The sequence below is a fragment of the Epargyreus clarus genome, unplaced genomic scaffold, assembly GCF_041222505.1.
Source record: "Epargyreus clarus isolate Ecla_fem2 unplaced genomic scaffold, WU_Ecla_fem_2.2 ptg000002l, whole genome shotgun sequence".
In the NCBI taxonomy this organism is placed as follows: Eukaryota; Metazoa; Arthropoda; class Insecta; order Lepidoptera; family Hesperiidae; genus Epargyreus; species Epargyreus clarus.
The window spans coordinates 4,540,947-4,557,235 of NW_027332210.1; the positions used below are offsets into that span (position 1 = coordinate 4,540,947).

Genomic DNA, 16,289 nt, shown 5'->3' on the forward strand with positions numbered 1-16,289 from the left:
CTATATTATTTTAATTATAGAATTATTAAGAATAGCCAGACGTGTAGATTTTCCACAATGTTATCCTTTACTGTTTAAGAAAGTGATAATAAATTTACAATCGTACATAACTTTTAAAAATCAGAGATACGTTGGAATTCGACCCTCTGACCTCCCGATCAAGACGGTGAATTTTAAACTACAAACCCATTACTGATACAGAATCTAATAGAACAAATGTATCAAAACACCGTCTGATGTAGTGTTCACATCCAGCCACTATCACATGTTTTTCTAAAATTATTGGTCCATCGAGCCGGATCGTTGGTCTAACGATCCATAGGACTATACGACGGTGAAGTATTGAGTGAGTATTAATAAATTTAATATTGTTACAGGTTTATAAATACGATCACTCTAGTTATGACGAAACTTATACCATACCGAAAGCAGTGTTCAAAATTGTTGGCATCCGCCTAACTGTAAAAGAGTCTGAATTTCGCAGGTGAGTTTAAAAAAATAGGTTATATTCTTTAATAAAATATATCTGTTCGTCCTTTTCACAAGTCTTTAATTTTAATTCAATAATTATTTATTATTAATTAATTAATTTTAACTGGCCTTGTTAGTTATAAGTGCGGATCAAATCTTACAACTGACTATTAAAACAACATAATTAATTGAGATGAAATTGTTCATACACGATTTCAAATGATTGATACTTCGAGAATTACTGATGTCATTCTAAACCCAAAATGGCGGACCAATTTTATTATTTTTTACGCACCCCCACCAAATGAAGGGATTTTCTGATAAACGTTTTGTTACTAAAACATGTTTCTGGTATTTAATCCTATTAAAAGTATTTTTAATAATAAGTAAATATGATATAACCAACGAAAACAATGACTAAAATATACTTTGATGTAATATTGAGGAAGATTGATTGTTTTCCGCCCACGCTCTCCGAGATTGTCATAATATCTTTTAAACGCGAATATTGTAAGGGATTTACGAAAACACGCATTATGTAGAAATAAACAATTGACGTAGGGACAGGAAATTCGTGTGACCCTCCCTTAAACGTATTTACCCAAAGGTTAATAGAATAAAAATGTATTTTCCTTTTGATGTATTTTTTTACAAGAAACACATTATGTGATAGGATTTGGTTTTTGTCTTTACTTTTAGGTCCGTTACTATAATGGAAAAACAAATCTTATTTAGTACCCTTAGGATTCAATCAGTTAGTCAATAGTCCGCGTAAACTGCTAGTCCGCTCTGAATATAGAAATGAATTGCATCGCCATAGCAAAATGTATGACTACACCTGCCCGCAACAACTTCAGAGCGGACTAGCAGTTTGGCGCGGACTATACCACCGCGACACCAATTCTTAGTGTGAAGCATTTCTTACGTTTCGATGAAATTGTGTAGATGCCGACAAAATAACATACATATATAAACGCATCGATGAGAAATCATTTCCTGTCCATGTGCGGCAGAGACCAATTACCGCCAGATGAACTGCAAACCTGTTTTATAATATAATCTTAAATAAAAGAAAAAAGATTAATTTGTAGTCAGAACGGATGTTTAGCCACAGAGCAATAAGCATTAGTGTTACATTATTTAATTTCAGATTATGCTGGAATATCTTCTACTGGGTAGAATTCGCAAATCTCGCCATAGCAATTGCGCTGGAGTCGACCAATATGATCCAAACTGTGAAAGCTGGCTTATATATGAATCTGTTCAAAATGATGCCTTGCGTCGGATATCTGTTGTTAGGTAATTAAATTACATTTTAATTAATTAGTTTAAAAGCTTGATAACTGTACGTACCAGTCTCGAAGGCCAGAAAATATTGTACTATCCAGCTCGAAAGCCATACTGAATTTGTAGGTATGCGGGCACGGCCACGCAATCCTCAGGGGATGTAGTGGACCGTATGGTGTATGATTGTAAGAGGTAAGACCCAATCCTCGTCCCAGCAGATGAGTAGATAAAACCACCAACCCTGCCTTCCAAGTCGATTCGCGGACTCGAATCGTGTGGGTGATGCGCACGCCTCTGTCACGGGGCTAAGGGAACTAAGAATGGCCTGATCTTCCTGAGGATTAGTCTCATTGCACTTCACAATGCGCACGCGGTAGCACGGCTAGCCCATGTGGAAAACAGGAGCGAGAGGGCAGGTACAGACAGTCTGTAGGCTCTCGCCAAGCGCAAGACGACGACTGGTCGCACGAAGCGACATTGACAAGACAACTCTGGTGGAATATTTACATCTACCCACCTAAATTTGACAAGGATTGAACAACAACAGAGTACCCTTACCAAGAGTTTTTACGTTTCGACAAATATGACTGTTTTGGTATTTGTTTACGTATGGGCCAATACGATTTCCTAGTTCTGACACAGTCCGCTAGGGCCGCTGATTGGAATTTGTATGGGCAAATACGTAAACAAATACCAAAATAGTCATATTTGTCGAATCGTAAAAACTTCTGGTAAGGGTACAGTTTCATATTTCTAAGAATCGTTATTAACTTAATTTAAGTTTGTGTGTTCTACGAGTAGAACTCTTAGTAGATCGTAGAACTTTTTTTTTGTTAACGAGGGGGAAACCTTCAAAAGGTACCCGGTGCCGTGGGAGCAACACGGGGTTATGTGGGACTCTTACCGCACTAAAACCCCCCCGGTGGCCGTCCTCGGCGCTACGTAGAGGACTCCGGGATCTCCAACGGAACGCAACCGGAGTCCTCTTAGCGCTGTGCCCCGTCGGGCTCCGCCCAGGTGAGCTTGATGCTCACCACACAGATCGTAGAACTTAGAAGAACCGTAGCACCCTTCGTAGCTCAGCTACAGAGGCATCGTCGCCACACCTATTTCTATCCCACAACAATTCGAGTCTATGTTGGTGTAAACGGAATTGACTGACCTTCTTACTTATTCTATACGAAGTTTAATATTCAAATAATAGAATAATAAAAAGTATATTTTTTACCACCATCATCTCCAACCCATTAAGGTCCGACTGGTTGGCATAGATCTCCTCTTATAATGATAAAGATTAGGTAATAGTTTACCGCGCCAAGTACGAATTGGTACACATCTTTGAGAAGCTTTTTAAGAAAATCAGATCAAAGGTCTACTATCTGAACCTCGGCCTCCACAATTAAAAATCCAAGTTTCAACCCTGATTTATTATTGCTTACTTTTGTAAGTAGTAGGTATTTACATACGAGCAGTAGCATGTACAATTGTACACGTGATGCCAATAATTTGTATTGACTGTTTTCCGTATATAAGTGCACACATGTAGACATTTTCATGCACACTCCCATAATTTCATAGCAATATTTTTATGAATCTATTTAAATAAATCAGTGTAAAACCGACACTCATCGGGATTGGTTTTATTACGCTACCTCTCCCCCAAAACTGTTTCCTTAATTTCTACTACGTGAACGTTACGTAACGTATACAATACGTAAGCAATTGTGTGTATTGTTACGTATACGTTACAATAACCACACCCATTACTTTTAACAAGTATTACTTTAAACATTTATTTTATTTACTTCATAAGCAGTGTTACATTAGTAAGTGGCTATAGCCTCCTTTTAAGCACGCAGTGCCTGTATTAGGAGCCTCCGCTTTTCAGAGAGTAATATAAACTTTATTTCATAAGTTTACAAGTGAGTACAAGTTTACAAGTGACTTGAAGTAGTATTATTGTGATAGTTGTTTATTTTAATTTTAATAACGTTACACGTAGCGATGGCGAAGTCTTACAAGATAGTGTGGTACCGGCCGGTGTTTGAGAACCTCGTGGATGAGTTGAGAGGCATGTGGCCGCAAGGAGAGGTCAGTGAGGAAGAGCATCGCATCCTTAGCAAGGCCTTGAAGCAACTACGTATTGTTACTAAAGGTATCATGATATATTTTTTTGATTTCATGACCATGATTTATTGTACAGTTGCATTGATATGTTACTCTCTAAAATATCTTATGCAGTCTGAGTATCTAGAAATTACGTATGAATATAACAATAGAACCCTTAGATCCGACTGTGGAGACATCACTGATGGTATTGAATCTAACTTCAAACCTATGGGAATTCTTGCTTTGAAAAATCTGCAACTCATTCCAAAAAGATCACTGGTACACATACTCATAAAATTAAAGATGGCTTGTTGCCCCAGGAGCCCAGTCTAGTCAAAACACAGTAACTATACGGCGCTTACTTTATTATGCAAAAAAGTCTGGCAATGTGCGACCGAAATAAAACCCCCAAAAGTACTATCTTTTCATGATAAATTTAATAGGTATTTATGTCTTTATAATATTTTTAGGATACTACTGGTGTAATGTTGCCCTGAACGCCATTTTCACCGGACCACCGTTCGTAGAGATCGCTAAACGACTAGCAGGAAAAGATGTGCCCTTAATTTTGTCATTCTTCTACTGGCTACCCTTCGATCCCTTCCAACGGGGATACTATGAAGTTGTGCTGGTGCTGCAATCATGGCATTGTATGTATGAAATTTATTTAAGTCTAATTTCTAACGAATCTAGGTGGATACAGTGAAGTATGTGACAACAACAGTGAGCTACCTTCCTGTTTTACCCATTATAAGTATTTTACAGATACTAAGGTTACTTAAGAAGCGTCCTCTAACACATAAAGGAGTATTTTGGAGAAGGAGGATTTTGCCTTAAAGGCAAAATAAGAGGATATAATACATTATCTTAACACCCATTTTACATTATTTAGCAAATAAAGATTATGATTATGAGAAGACACATTATTCTTGTGTTCTATAATGTAAGTAATGTAAGATAGGTGATGGAGAGATTGTTGTCCAATCTGGGTTTTTGCGTACTCTCTTAAATTTATTTCGGTTATAACGGAAACAAAAGGTTGAAGACACCTCTGAGAGCATCTATCAGTGTATTTGCCTAGATGTTAATCTTCTTAACGTAGCAGATCCCGACCCCGAGAACGTTGTATATACAGGATGTCTACTTAATGTCGGAGCTTTTAACCTTAATTTACACCATGTAAAGTTCATTTTATTTAAAAAGTACCGAATATTGTTCTATGAATAGCCATTAATATTGCGTATAACTCCAAGAAAGATAGTTAAGAATTGTTAGTACTTTGAATATATCCTTTTTTAATATTCTGGCAGTAGGAGAAATGTAAATGGAGGATCATCCCGCATAAATTCTACAGTCGAAGAAAAATTAAAAGTTACTGGTAATTTGTCGATATAATTAAGCGTACATTACAATACCAAAGTATCTAGTATCTACCAATGATTAAACACCCTGTATAACCCATTGATTTACTATATTGTTTATTGGTGTTATCTATAATAGCACCACTTCCGCTCTTCCCGTGGGTGTCGTAGGATTAAATCCTGGAATTAGACAGCTTAAATTCCCGGGAAAGTTATCCATCTAGTGCGGTTAACAACCGCACTATTAAGGGCTGGAACTACGACCCCCTTTCTAAGTGGCACTGGACTACTAAAGATTGACTGAAGGGACTTACATAATTATTAAAATATTATGTTATTTTAAGATCACTTCCTTTTTAGCCTTCATAATAGAAAGTTATATGTTTTCTTTTGTATCTTATTGTTTTTATTCTTATCGCTTTTTTATATTTTATTGGGGTTATTAACAATATATTAATCTTAAAATTCTCGTGCCACAATGTTACTTACCGTACTCCTCCGAAACGGCTTTACCGATTTTCACCAAATTTTATATGCATATTCAGTAGGTTTAAGAATCGGCTACTATCTATTTCTCATACCCCTAAGTGATTAAGGTTGTTCACCCTTAACATTTTTTTATTTATATGGCAACACAACGTTTGCCGGGTCAGCTAGTATTAATGTAAAACCTATATATACTACTATAGTACTTATAGTTTTAGGTAATTTGTTTAAGTGTTTTTCACTGTCGTTCAAACATTCAATTTTAATACAAGTTAGATTAACTATTGATTAATCAACTGATTGATCGGTTGATTGACCTAGATTAATAAATTGATTAATTGATTAGTTGGTTGATTGATCGATCTGTTGACTGATTGGTCGTTGGTTGATCGATCGATTGACTATCGATTAATCGGTTCATTGATCGATTGCCTAGGCCTCATGACAGTCTGGTTCATGCTGTCTAGTGACCTGTTGTTCTGCATGTTCCTGAGCCACATCACGACACAGTTTGACCTGCTCGCTGTTAGAATCACAAAACTGTTTCAAGTACCTATCGACGATCAGTTGGTTGAATCATATCCATTGGGTGAGTTACTGAAATTTCTGTTTAACACATATTAGCGGTTATAATTAAATGTATTTTTCCTTAAGATTAACCCTTTTTTCTACATTATTGAAGTAGCAGTTTATGTGCTAGTGTATTTGTTTTACTACTTAATTGGAACGTATCGTGTTCTTATTAATTACGTACCAATTTAATTAAAAGAAAATATAACCAAACCACTAATTTCATTTAACTGAATACAGTACTTTAAAGAATACATTATTAAAAAAATAGATGTCTATGTTTAAAGGTAAATCGTTATTCAAACTTATAAATATTTTAGCTGATAACAATCAAAACACTGAAGAAATGAATGATGATGCGTGGGAATCCAAACACCATGCAGAATTAACTGAAATCATATTAAGACATGGAGCATTGATAAGGTACGTTTAATACTAAAGATTTTTATGTTTTATACAAATAAAAAAACTCGACTGCTATAAAATATACCTTATGTCACTCCTACAATTTAGGCGAATCCAACGACACCTCATATGATAAAATACATCAAGCTGTTTGTGGTGCAGGGCGTGCCAAATCCGCAGTAGGGTAAAAGTGCGTTTGTTATACGTTAATTTTAATAATTTTCTAAATTTTCTGAACTTATTTAAACGACAATAATATTAAAACGCGAAAATGTTCTGTACCGCAAGGTACCTAAAGCTCGTGGTAAATCCGTTTTAGCTGTACCTACATAATGTAATACAATTCTTCCAAGTTTGACAGTGGCATGGCACAATAAAATTGTAAGATACACCTTTTCTCCCTCATGAAAATTGTCACAGTTTACTGGTTGCCTATATGTACATAATAACAGCAGTGTTAGGCGCTGCTGTGTTCCGGTTCGAAGGGTGTGGTATGGAAGACAGACTTTTTCGAGGCGTTCCAGCTTAGTCCTCAGGGGTAGCGGCGCATCTGTGGCCGACCTCAGATGGGAATATCTAATCCTATCTGTGGTTGATTACAGATGTCCATGGGCGGCAGTACTACATGCTCGTCTGCTACTCCTATATTATAAGAAAAAAAGTGTGTCCGAGGTATAAGGAATAGTGTAGGAGGAGCGTAGGAAGAAATCATTATTTATTTAAATTATTATTATTATTATTATTATTTATTTATTTTAATTATTATTTTATTTTATTATTTATTTAATCATTATTTATATTTTTTTGTGTATATTGTATATAGATTTTAAGTTTGTAAATAGATAGATATATTATGTATAATTGTTACTTAATTAAAGAAGAATATAAAAACAAAATTTAAATACGAATGGTATCACTGTGTACGACTTCAAATACGCCTCCTGCCTTCGTTAATACAAATGTTTATTTATTTGCTCCAGGGGCAAGTATAACAAATTAACAATGGGTCCCAGTTGTATGGAGATAACAAGTGTAGAACCTTCTCGTAAGCCTTCGGGCGGTTTGAAACATGGTTATGTTTATTAAACATAAGCCGATATAAGAGAAACTTTATCGTATACATCCTTGTGATACACCTCCCATTATATTCATATCCTTGAGTATGTCTTGAATGTGTCATGTTTATACGAACCAAGCATTATTCAGGTACTTTGAATCAAATCAAAACAAGTTCACGTTCAATAATAATCAATTTAACTACATTTTTTATTGATAAAAATGTACTAACAACTAAGAATAGAACCTTCTTCTTTTCGAAGTTGGTAAAACTAAACCATTGTAAGCTATCAATTAAAAAAAAACGATTAAAAAAGATACTAGTTTGTTTCAGTCTTTCCATAATAGCTTTAGTTTATGACACGCTGTTATCACCTTGGACGTAAACAATCTAAATTTATCCAATAAAATTATTTATAAGAAATCTAAATTCATTCGACTTACTTAGCCGGTATTTAAACATAAGACTTTTGCGTCTCAAACTGTCACAGCTCCGTGTATTACGAGTATGTCTGGTTAATATTTTATTTTAGGTTATCGGGGGATGTGGAAAACATGTTTACGTTCTCTTTGCTCCTGAACTTTCTGAATGGATCTGTCATAATGTGCTTCTGTGGATTTTGTGTTGTTGTAAGTACGAGTATATTATAAATCTCACTGTCTCATACTACTTTGTACATATGCTACGTTATACTTTATACCAGCGGACGGCAACCTTTTCGAAACAAGAGAGTAATTTGGTAACGACAGGCGCCGCATTCAAAAATCAGAAGTAGACTAATTTGACGATAAAAAACAGAAAGTTTTCAAGGAGAAACAAATAATATAATCTCTGAAACAGCGAACAGAACGAGAAGTTGCCGATCGCTGCACATACGCATTTTATAAGTGCAAGCTATTCAAATTTTTAGTTTCAATAACTCTCCCTAACTCGAATATGTGGGTGTTTCATTCCATATTTTACTTTGTCAAAATTGTAATATTAAATATCAAACAAAAATAAATAGTAACATAACATAACATTACACTTTCTGTGACAGTGCTTAATAATGAAATTTACGAGTCATACGAATTCAACAATAGACGAAGTATCAAAATAGACTCCTAAGAGAAGTTTCTGAACATCATACCATGCATGGAAAACCTTATTTTGTTTCTATTTAATCCTATACGTCCTATTACGAGTCTTACGACAAGCATGAGGTACAGTGGCAGACTAACCCATTACATTACTCTAGATGAAAATGCTTTAATATTTATATTTCACACTATTATATGAGTTTATGTTGTTACTTACTCCTTGTACACAAATGAGTGCTATCCTGGACACGTCTAGACAAAAGCAATAAAGAAAAGGCGACTTCAGCTAGAATTTATTATTACATTTGCATGCCAGCAGGTGAAAATTAGACTACACAAGTGTGGTGAAATGTAACTCCGTGCCAGGTGGGGCAGCACTTGAATTACCCGAAATTTATAACAAGTCTGCAAAAATCCTTCCGTATATAACATTTTGTAGGCCCCAAAAACGCCCCTCTGTAGGTGAAAGTGGTTTTTTAAGAACTTTCTATAGGAAAAAAATGTGGAATATAATACGGAAAAGTTGTAATTTGTAAGATTTTGCCGCCCTAAAAAAGTGAGGCGCCCACAATACACGCGGCACGCTACGCCTCGGGTGCACAGCCTGATGGACAATATTTAAAAACCTTTTTGAATAATTGTATATTGATACGTAGTTTGTAACTATTAAGCTACATGTAGATAAACGTATGACCTACTTAGTAAATGTAATAAAATATGACCTAGTTCTTTACCGACTGAATTTTAGGGCCAAGCCGTATTTTCCATTTTACTTTATAAGCGAATTCTCTAGTAGTCATGTCTCCAAAATAGTTCAGTCGCACCAACCCTGTAGCATTTTAACATCTTCAATATGCTTTGTCTTGTGACTCGTTTCTTTTACCGCTTAAATTATAATAACAGGATGGAGCAAAAAATGAAAATTAGTGCTATTGAGTGTTTTTGAATATAAATAAATAAACGCTTTCTACACTCACAGCCCCACACTAAGATTCCCTGTGTTGTGAGTGCCATGGACACACACATAGACAAATACACAAACACCCAGACCCAGAAACAGAAATATAAATTCATCATTTAGACGTCTGTCTGGCCGGGGATCGAACCTGGGACCCTCTGCGCGTCAGACCGGTATTGTGACCGCCCCGCCACGCGGGTCGTCAAAATATGATAAAGTAATGAATATAATTTTCAGTTCGTAGAGAAATGGAACGAGGTGGTGTACAAGATATTTCTGGTGACTGCCACGACTCAGATATGGCTTTTGTGCTGGTACGGACAAAGGTTATTAGATGCTGTAAGTACCTATTTACGTACCATTGGATATTAATTTTGATTTTATATTAATAGCTAGTAGGTCATTATCTTTAAAGTGTCTATGTTACTTATTTCAAAATTATTGTAAAGTTCTAGTGCTTTTTAAAACGTGTACGAAACCAAACATGGAAACATGTTTTTATGTTATATACATAGATTAGTACTTATATATAAAATTATCGTGTCACAATGTTAGTTACCGTACTCACCAGAAAAGCCTTTACCGATTTTCACCAAATTTTATATGCATATTCAGTAGATCTAAGAATCGGTTACTATCTATTTTTCATACTCCTAAGTGATAACTTTTATTTAATTTAGTAGTAAGTAGCTACTATTAGTATGGATTTGGAATTCTACATTATAATTATTTTATTACCACAGAGTGAAGGAGTATCAGAAGCTTTATATAACAGCGGATGGTACACATCTTCAATGAAAATTAAAAAATCCATTCTTATTATGATTCACAGGTATGAATTATTACATTATAGTTATTTTAAATTTTTATGGATTCATATGGGGGAACTCTGGCCTAATCCTTCAGTTTAAGAAGAAGGTCCGTGTCCAGCAGTGGGACAGTAATGCTATGTAGGCTTTCATAAATAACTTGCTTCTAAGCAAATACTTAATTATTAGACAAACGTTAAACCAACACGTCATATTCTATTAACAGATCACAGAAACAAGTGCAGGTAACAACCTATGGATTTTCTATAATATGTTTGGCTACTTATTCTACAGTAAGTATTCTTTTCCAATAAATTGTAATTAAAAATTATGTGTGTTAAGCTTTATTATCTTCTTGAATAAGTTTAAAATTGCGAGTCGTAAAAAGGGGCGCAAATGTAGAGCACTGAAATATTAATATTCTATTTCCACAATTTTAAAAGAATAAAATTGAGAACAAACAAGTTTTATAAAAATGCTTGTACTAACGGACAGTTCCATGATACCGTCAAAATTGCCGCCTTCTGTGGTTCCATTTTTTCCGTTTCCGTTGACCATGCTACAGAGTAAATTTATAGTTAACAGTTATAAAGTTTGACACACATTGACGAAAATTTATCATTTTATAATTTTAATATTATTAATTACATTCATTTATTGATTTCTTTTCAGATAATTAAGACATCTTGGTCTTATTTTACGTTACTGATTAATATGTACGAGTAAATAATATTGCATTATAGTCATTATTGTAGAATAGTTTTTTTTCTTTTTTTCATAAACTTATAGAAAACATGTAGATTTGTATAGTTGTGTCACTAGTATACTTGTTTAGTTTTTAGATTTATGCACGGTTTGTAATATTATGAAAGTTGTATTTATGGGATACAGAAGTAAAAATCTGTGGTCAATTCTCTATGGTCTATCATCTACGTTATCTGTCTCTGGTATTTATTTTTCTCTATGCACCTGTCAAAAAATCGAAGAAAGGTCTTTGAAGTTTGATTGAGTAGCTTTTGCCTTCAAGCTTGTTTGTGTTACGAAGCCGAAGAATTAATCAAAATGTCCAACAAAAGAAACAAGGAAGCTGAAATGTACGACAGTGCAAGTGAAGAAGAGCAGGAATCTGGCAGCGAGAAGGGCTCTGACGTAGATTCGGACGGAAACTTTGTTGGAGATCAGGTATAACCTATAAAACACATGGCATAAAAACAATACACGAAAATATAAAAAAGGAAGAAGTAGGGAGATTTATTCTGTTTAATCGACTTTTATTACTAAGTTTAACTACTTCTATGGCGTAATAGTTGTCATGCAGATTGTCAAGACAAAGTCTACACCTTACCCGGCGCATACAGACAATATATATATAAATGTCTGGTCTGGATATACACGGTTGAGTTTGCCTCTTTGTGTGTCCGTAGCACCCATTACACACATATGAGGCTGTTGGTGTACTTAGATATCAGATTTAATAAATATTTCAATTCATGTTGACAGATTAAATTTCACAATGTTTTGAAAACTTTGTGGTCGCAAATCGTAAACTCGGAATCAAATTACACACTAGTACATCTGTAGAACTCGATGCATCCTTGAGTAATATACTAGTTACAACGTTTTAATGACATGTTCTTTATACCTACTACATACAAACATAATAAATATTTTAGTTTACTATTTTATGTCCCAATATTGGGCTAGTGTCTCTCCTTATAACTGCTGTGGTCTGAAGGATGAGGAATGCAAAAGCCCTTTAATGATAATTACCTTCAACACAGCATATTGGAAATATAATAATCATAATTAATAATATAAGTTTAATTATAATTGTAAATATTTTTCAGTTAATAAATTGTAGGTAGTGATATTATTATAGTAATGAATTTTAATATTTCAGGAAATTCAGGCAGATTTCGAGGGTAGGAATCCTGAGGATTGTGACTTCCATGGCATCAAGCAACTTCTGAGACAACTGTTTCTGAAGTCAAATGTAGATCTGGGAGCTCTCACACAGATTATTATTTGTAAGTCTTTCACAATCCTAGTTTTTTGCTGCAGGCCTCCTTTCAAAATGGGAGTAATTTAGCTCATAACTTGTTAAGATAATTTATTACTAACAAGACATGTCGCTGCTTTGCAAGAATAATGGAGCAAGTAAGAAAGGTAATTTTCCAGGAGAGCCAGTTTAAAATTAAACAATGTTTTTGTTTCGAAATCTTTTATTTAAATGAGAATGAAAATAATGATAAATACAATTATAAGTAGTTATCTATATAACCACAGTACTGTTAGGACACATTTAAATAGGTAATATTTGAGATTAAATTTTATCTTTAACAGAAAGATGAATTTTGAGTTGTGCCATTATTCTTGCAAAGCAGCGATGTAATCAATTGCCATCATATTGCACCAGAGGTAAATAGTAATTTCATAAATAGCTGCAACAATTTCTGTGTTAAACTGCCAGCCATATGTACTTAACACAACTGGGTGGTCTGAAGCAAATTAGGATTCACTAAAAGCTTTGCTATTGTCATCATCATCATCAACCCATTACTGTCCAACTGCTGGTCACGAGTCTCCTCTCATAATTAGAAGGATTAGGCCATAGTCCACCGCACTGGCCAAGTGCGTATTGGTAAACTTCACCTTTAAGATTTTTTTTTACAAATCTCAGGTATACAGGTTTCCTCACGATGTTTGCATTGTATACAAATGATAAATTCTTAAACTTGATGTTTTCAATTAACACAAACAAGACTACCACTTTTCGTACAATTTACCTGTTTTTACATTATTTTCAGCTCAAAACTATGTGGGCAGTGTCGTCAAACAGTGCTTGGATGATGGCATAGATGAGGATGAAGAAGACGATGGTAGTGATGGTGTCTTTGGAGTGACCACAGTCATTAATATTACTAAAAGAAAAGTAAGATTGAATTTCAAGATAAAATTATTTCTATAATCTGTAATAAGTGAAATATGAAAATAAACTTTGCTACTTATAGATGCCACATAATCTTATAGTAACTCCAAAATGTGTTTATTACACATTCTATTAGGAACTTTACTAAATTTTGCATGTGCTAAAATTTAATTGCTATTTGAGAAAAGTGAATGAACAATTATTGTTCCATAGTAAGGTATGGGTCTACTCTCAGGATATTGATATCAGATGGTTCACTATTTAAGATATGTGTGTTGAAACAAATTACAGTAATAATAAAGTATACAAATGTACATACTTACAATAAAAAGAACAATATCTTTGTTTCAGGATGACCCCTGTATACAACAAGTCAGGGCATTGCTCACCAAACTGGCTGAAGACAATGCTAACGATAAAACTAAAGCCCTAGTCAATAAGATCTTAAATGATGTCTCCAAACATGTTGGTCTGGTTATCAATGAAAGGTATGTAAATTAATATCAGAATCTCTATGTAAAAACATAATAGTTCTTTATAGCTTAATAATATATGAGACTGTTATGTATAAAATTGTATGAGGTATGACACAATGCTCGTTAAAGTAGATAATACCACCAACCTTACCTTCCAATACAATCTGCAGACTCAAAATGTATCAGGGGTGATGTGCTTGGCACTATCATGTTGCCCAATGAAGTATGCATTCCTGGTCTACCTGAGGAGTATGCACTTCATAAAGCACACATGGTAGCATGGCTTGTCCATATAGAAATCAGGAGTGCGAGGACACATACAAAATGTCCGTGTAATGCGCCCAGCGCAAAACTACGACTTTTTACATATACCCCACAAATAGACAAGGATTTAAGGTGTTTGTTTTTTGTTTTAAATTCTGACAAACCTTTAACTGTGGAGTTATTTATGTTAATTTGACAAATGCTAATAAAATACAAATTAATTTGGTGTCACCTTTTTGGAGTATATATAATTTTGGTACATAGAATTTCTTATCTCTAATTTGTGATTTAAATAACAATTGTTTTATTACAGGATCCTAAACATTCCAGCAGCTATCAGTGTCCCATTGTTTGCTTCGCTGCAGACAGAGCTAGAGAAAGCTGTTAAAAAGAACATGCCATATACATTCCAGTATCTTGTATGGATTTGCAAAATTTATAACACTGAAGGTACCTTTTCAAATTTGTCGTAAATGTTGTAAAACTTAATTATGATTTTTAAAATGGAATTATTAGAAAAATCCGCGCCAAGCTGCTAGTCCGCTCTGAATGTAGAAATGTGTCGCGTCCCAACAGCAAATTGTAGATATCAGCAAGACAATTTTTTTTTAATACAAATTTAATTTTTGTGAATTTTTTCAAACTTAGGTATGGTATGGTTATTCTTATGGTATTTTCTTCATTTACTTAAGAAGGATGCCTAGGATTATTTGTCCTACTAAATTGTGATTATATGTCAAAATTCATAAATGTGTAGTATCCTGCTTTCAAATTGTCTATGTTTAACAGTTACCAATATGTCATAAACAATCAACATAGATCTGTTGTCTATTTCTTAACTACATTATTTTATGCTCAACATAAAGTTCTTAACTTATGAAAACTTGGGATATTTTCTTTTAGATGATCCTAACGCAGATATACTGTTTGCTAATCAAGAGGAGAAGCCAATCGTGGAGGAGGCACTGGCCAGTTTCGACGTCAATGTAAAATCTGAGGCTGGTTTATCGCAGTGGGACGACGACTGTGCTATGACGCCATATAGAAAGGTATGTTGTAATAGAGGATTTAGGTATTAAATACGCATAGAGAATACTCAGCAAAAGTAATTAGTTTTTAAAGATAGATTAAAAATTACTGTAAGCATCTCATTTGGTATAATGGCCACAATGTTTTCCACACAAAGTTTTTGGTTTAATAATGTCATGTTTAATGATGATCTCTTTATATATATTCAATAAATTATATGTATATATTATAGAATATTGAGTTAAATTGTATGTACATATTCATAGCGTGTATATATTACAGAAAGTTAATTAGATGTTTATACTTCAAAATAAAATACTGCTGCTAGAAATTAACTTTACAGTCCAAATATGTTTTTTAACATAACATACTTGCAGTTTTATTTCTACCATTTCAAAATAGGAAACAATATATTATTATTGTTCCCTCATTCAGCTTTATAACATAAAAATAACTATTTACTTTGGTAATTATTTCTTTGTTTAATTAATTTACTTTTAATTTTCAGGTATTAATTTTCGATGGAAGCAAGTTCAATCAGCTCGTGAGGCTGCTCAAAGAAGAAGTAGAGAGCACACAATAAATATCGCTTATTGTATCACTATGCCAGTGACATTTACGCCATATAATACTATTCGTATTATCGCATGTTTATATTTTTTGTAATGTTATTCATATTAAATGTAAGTTAAGCTTTACTTTGCAGTTTAATTTGATATAACACAAAAATAGCAAAATATACATCAATATGCAGAGAGTAACGGCAAAATTTTTTAATTGGTAAGACTAGCACAACTGTGCGTCAATATGCATTTTGGTAATATTTTTAGAATGAAAAGATAAAAAAATGTAGATTCAATATGAATGAATTCAATCTACAATGTGTAACTTTAAATTTATCAATACTTACGATAAGTTATAGTAATTAATTACTATTAGTCAATTACGTTATGTGACGATGAACACAAAATTCTATGCAAAATTTCTGAAGAAATTACC

The 16,289-nt window shown here is 33.8% G+C and overlaps 2 protein-coding genes across 2 annotated transcripts; both read left to right on the forward strand.

Moving 5' to 3' along the window:
• The first annotated feature begins 404 nt into the window (after positions 1-404).
• On the forward strand, positions 405-11,318 carry LOC140744949 (odorant receptor 4). The gene is made up of 11 exons (XM_073076679.1): positions 405-484; positions 1,622-1,770; positions 3,761-3,913; positions 4,338-4,517; positions 6,151-6,303; positions 6,605-6,707; positions 8,279-8,375; positions 10,021-10,122; positions 10,527-10,615; positions 10,819-10,885; positions 11,265-11,318. The coding sequence occupies exons 2-11, from the start codon at positions 1,695-1,697 to the stop codon at positions 11,316-11,318; spliced, it is 1,074 nt and encodes a 357-aa protein (XP_072932780.1). The 5' UTR covers positions 405-484; positions 1,622-1,694.
• Positions 11,319-11,563: 245 nt separating this feature from the next.
• On the forward strand, positions 11,564-15,988 carry LOC140746370 (protein BCCIP homolog). The gene is made up of 7 exons (XM_073078497.1): positions 11,564-11,774; positions 12,493-12,619; positions 13,400-13,524; positions 13,873-14,009; positions 14,575-14,711; positions 15,165-15,310; positions 15,799-15,988. Exons 1-7 carry the CDS (start codon positions 11,655-11,657, stop codon positions 15,871-15,873), a joined length of 867 nt encoding a protein of 288 aa, XP_072934598.1. The 5' UTR covers positions 11,564-11,654; the 3' UTR covers positions 15,874-15,988.
• Positions 15,989-16,289: the final 301 nt, after the last annotated feature.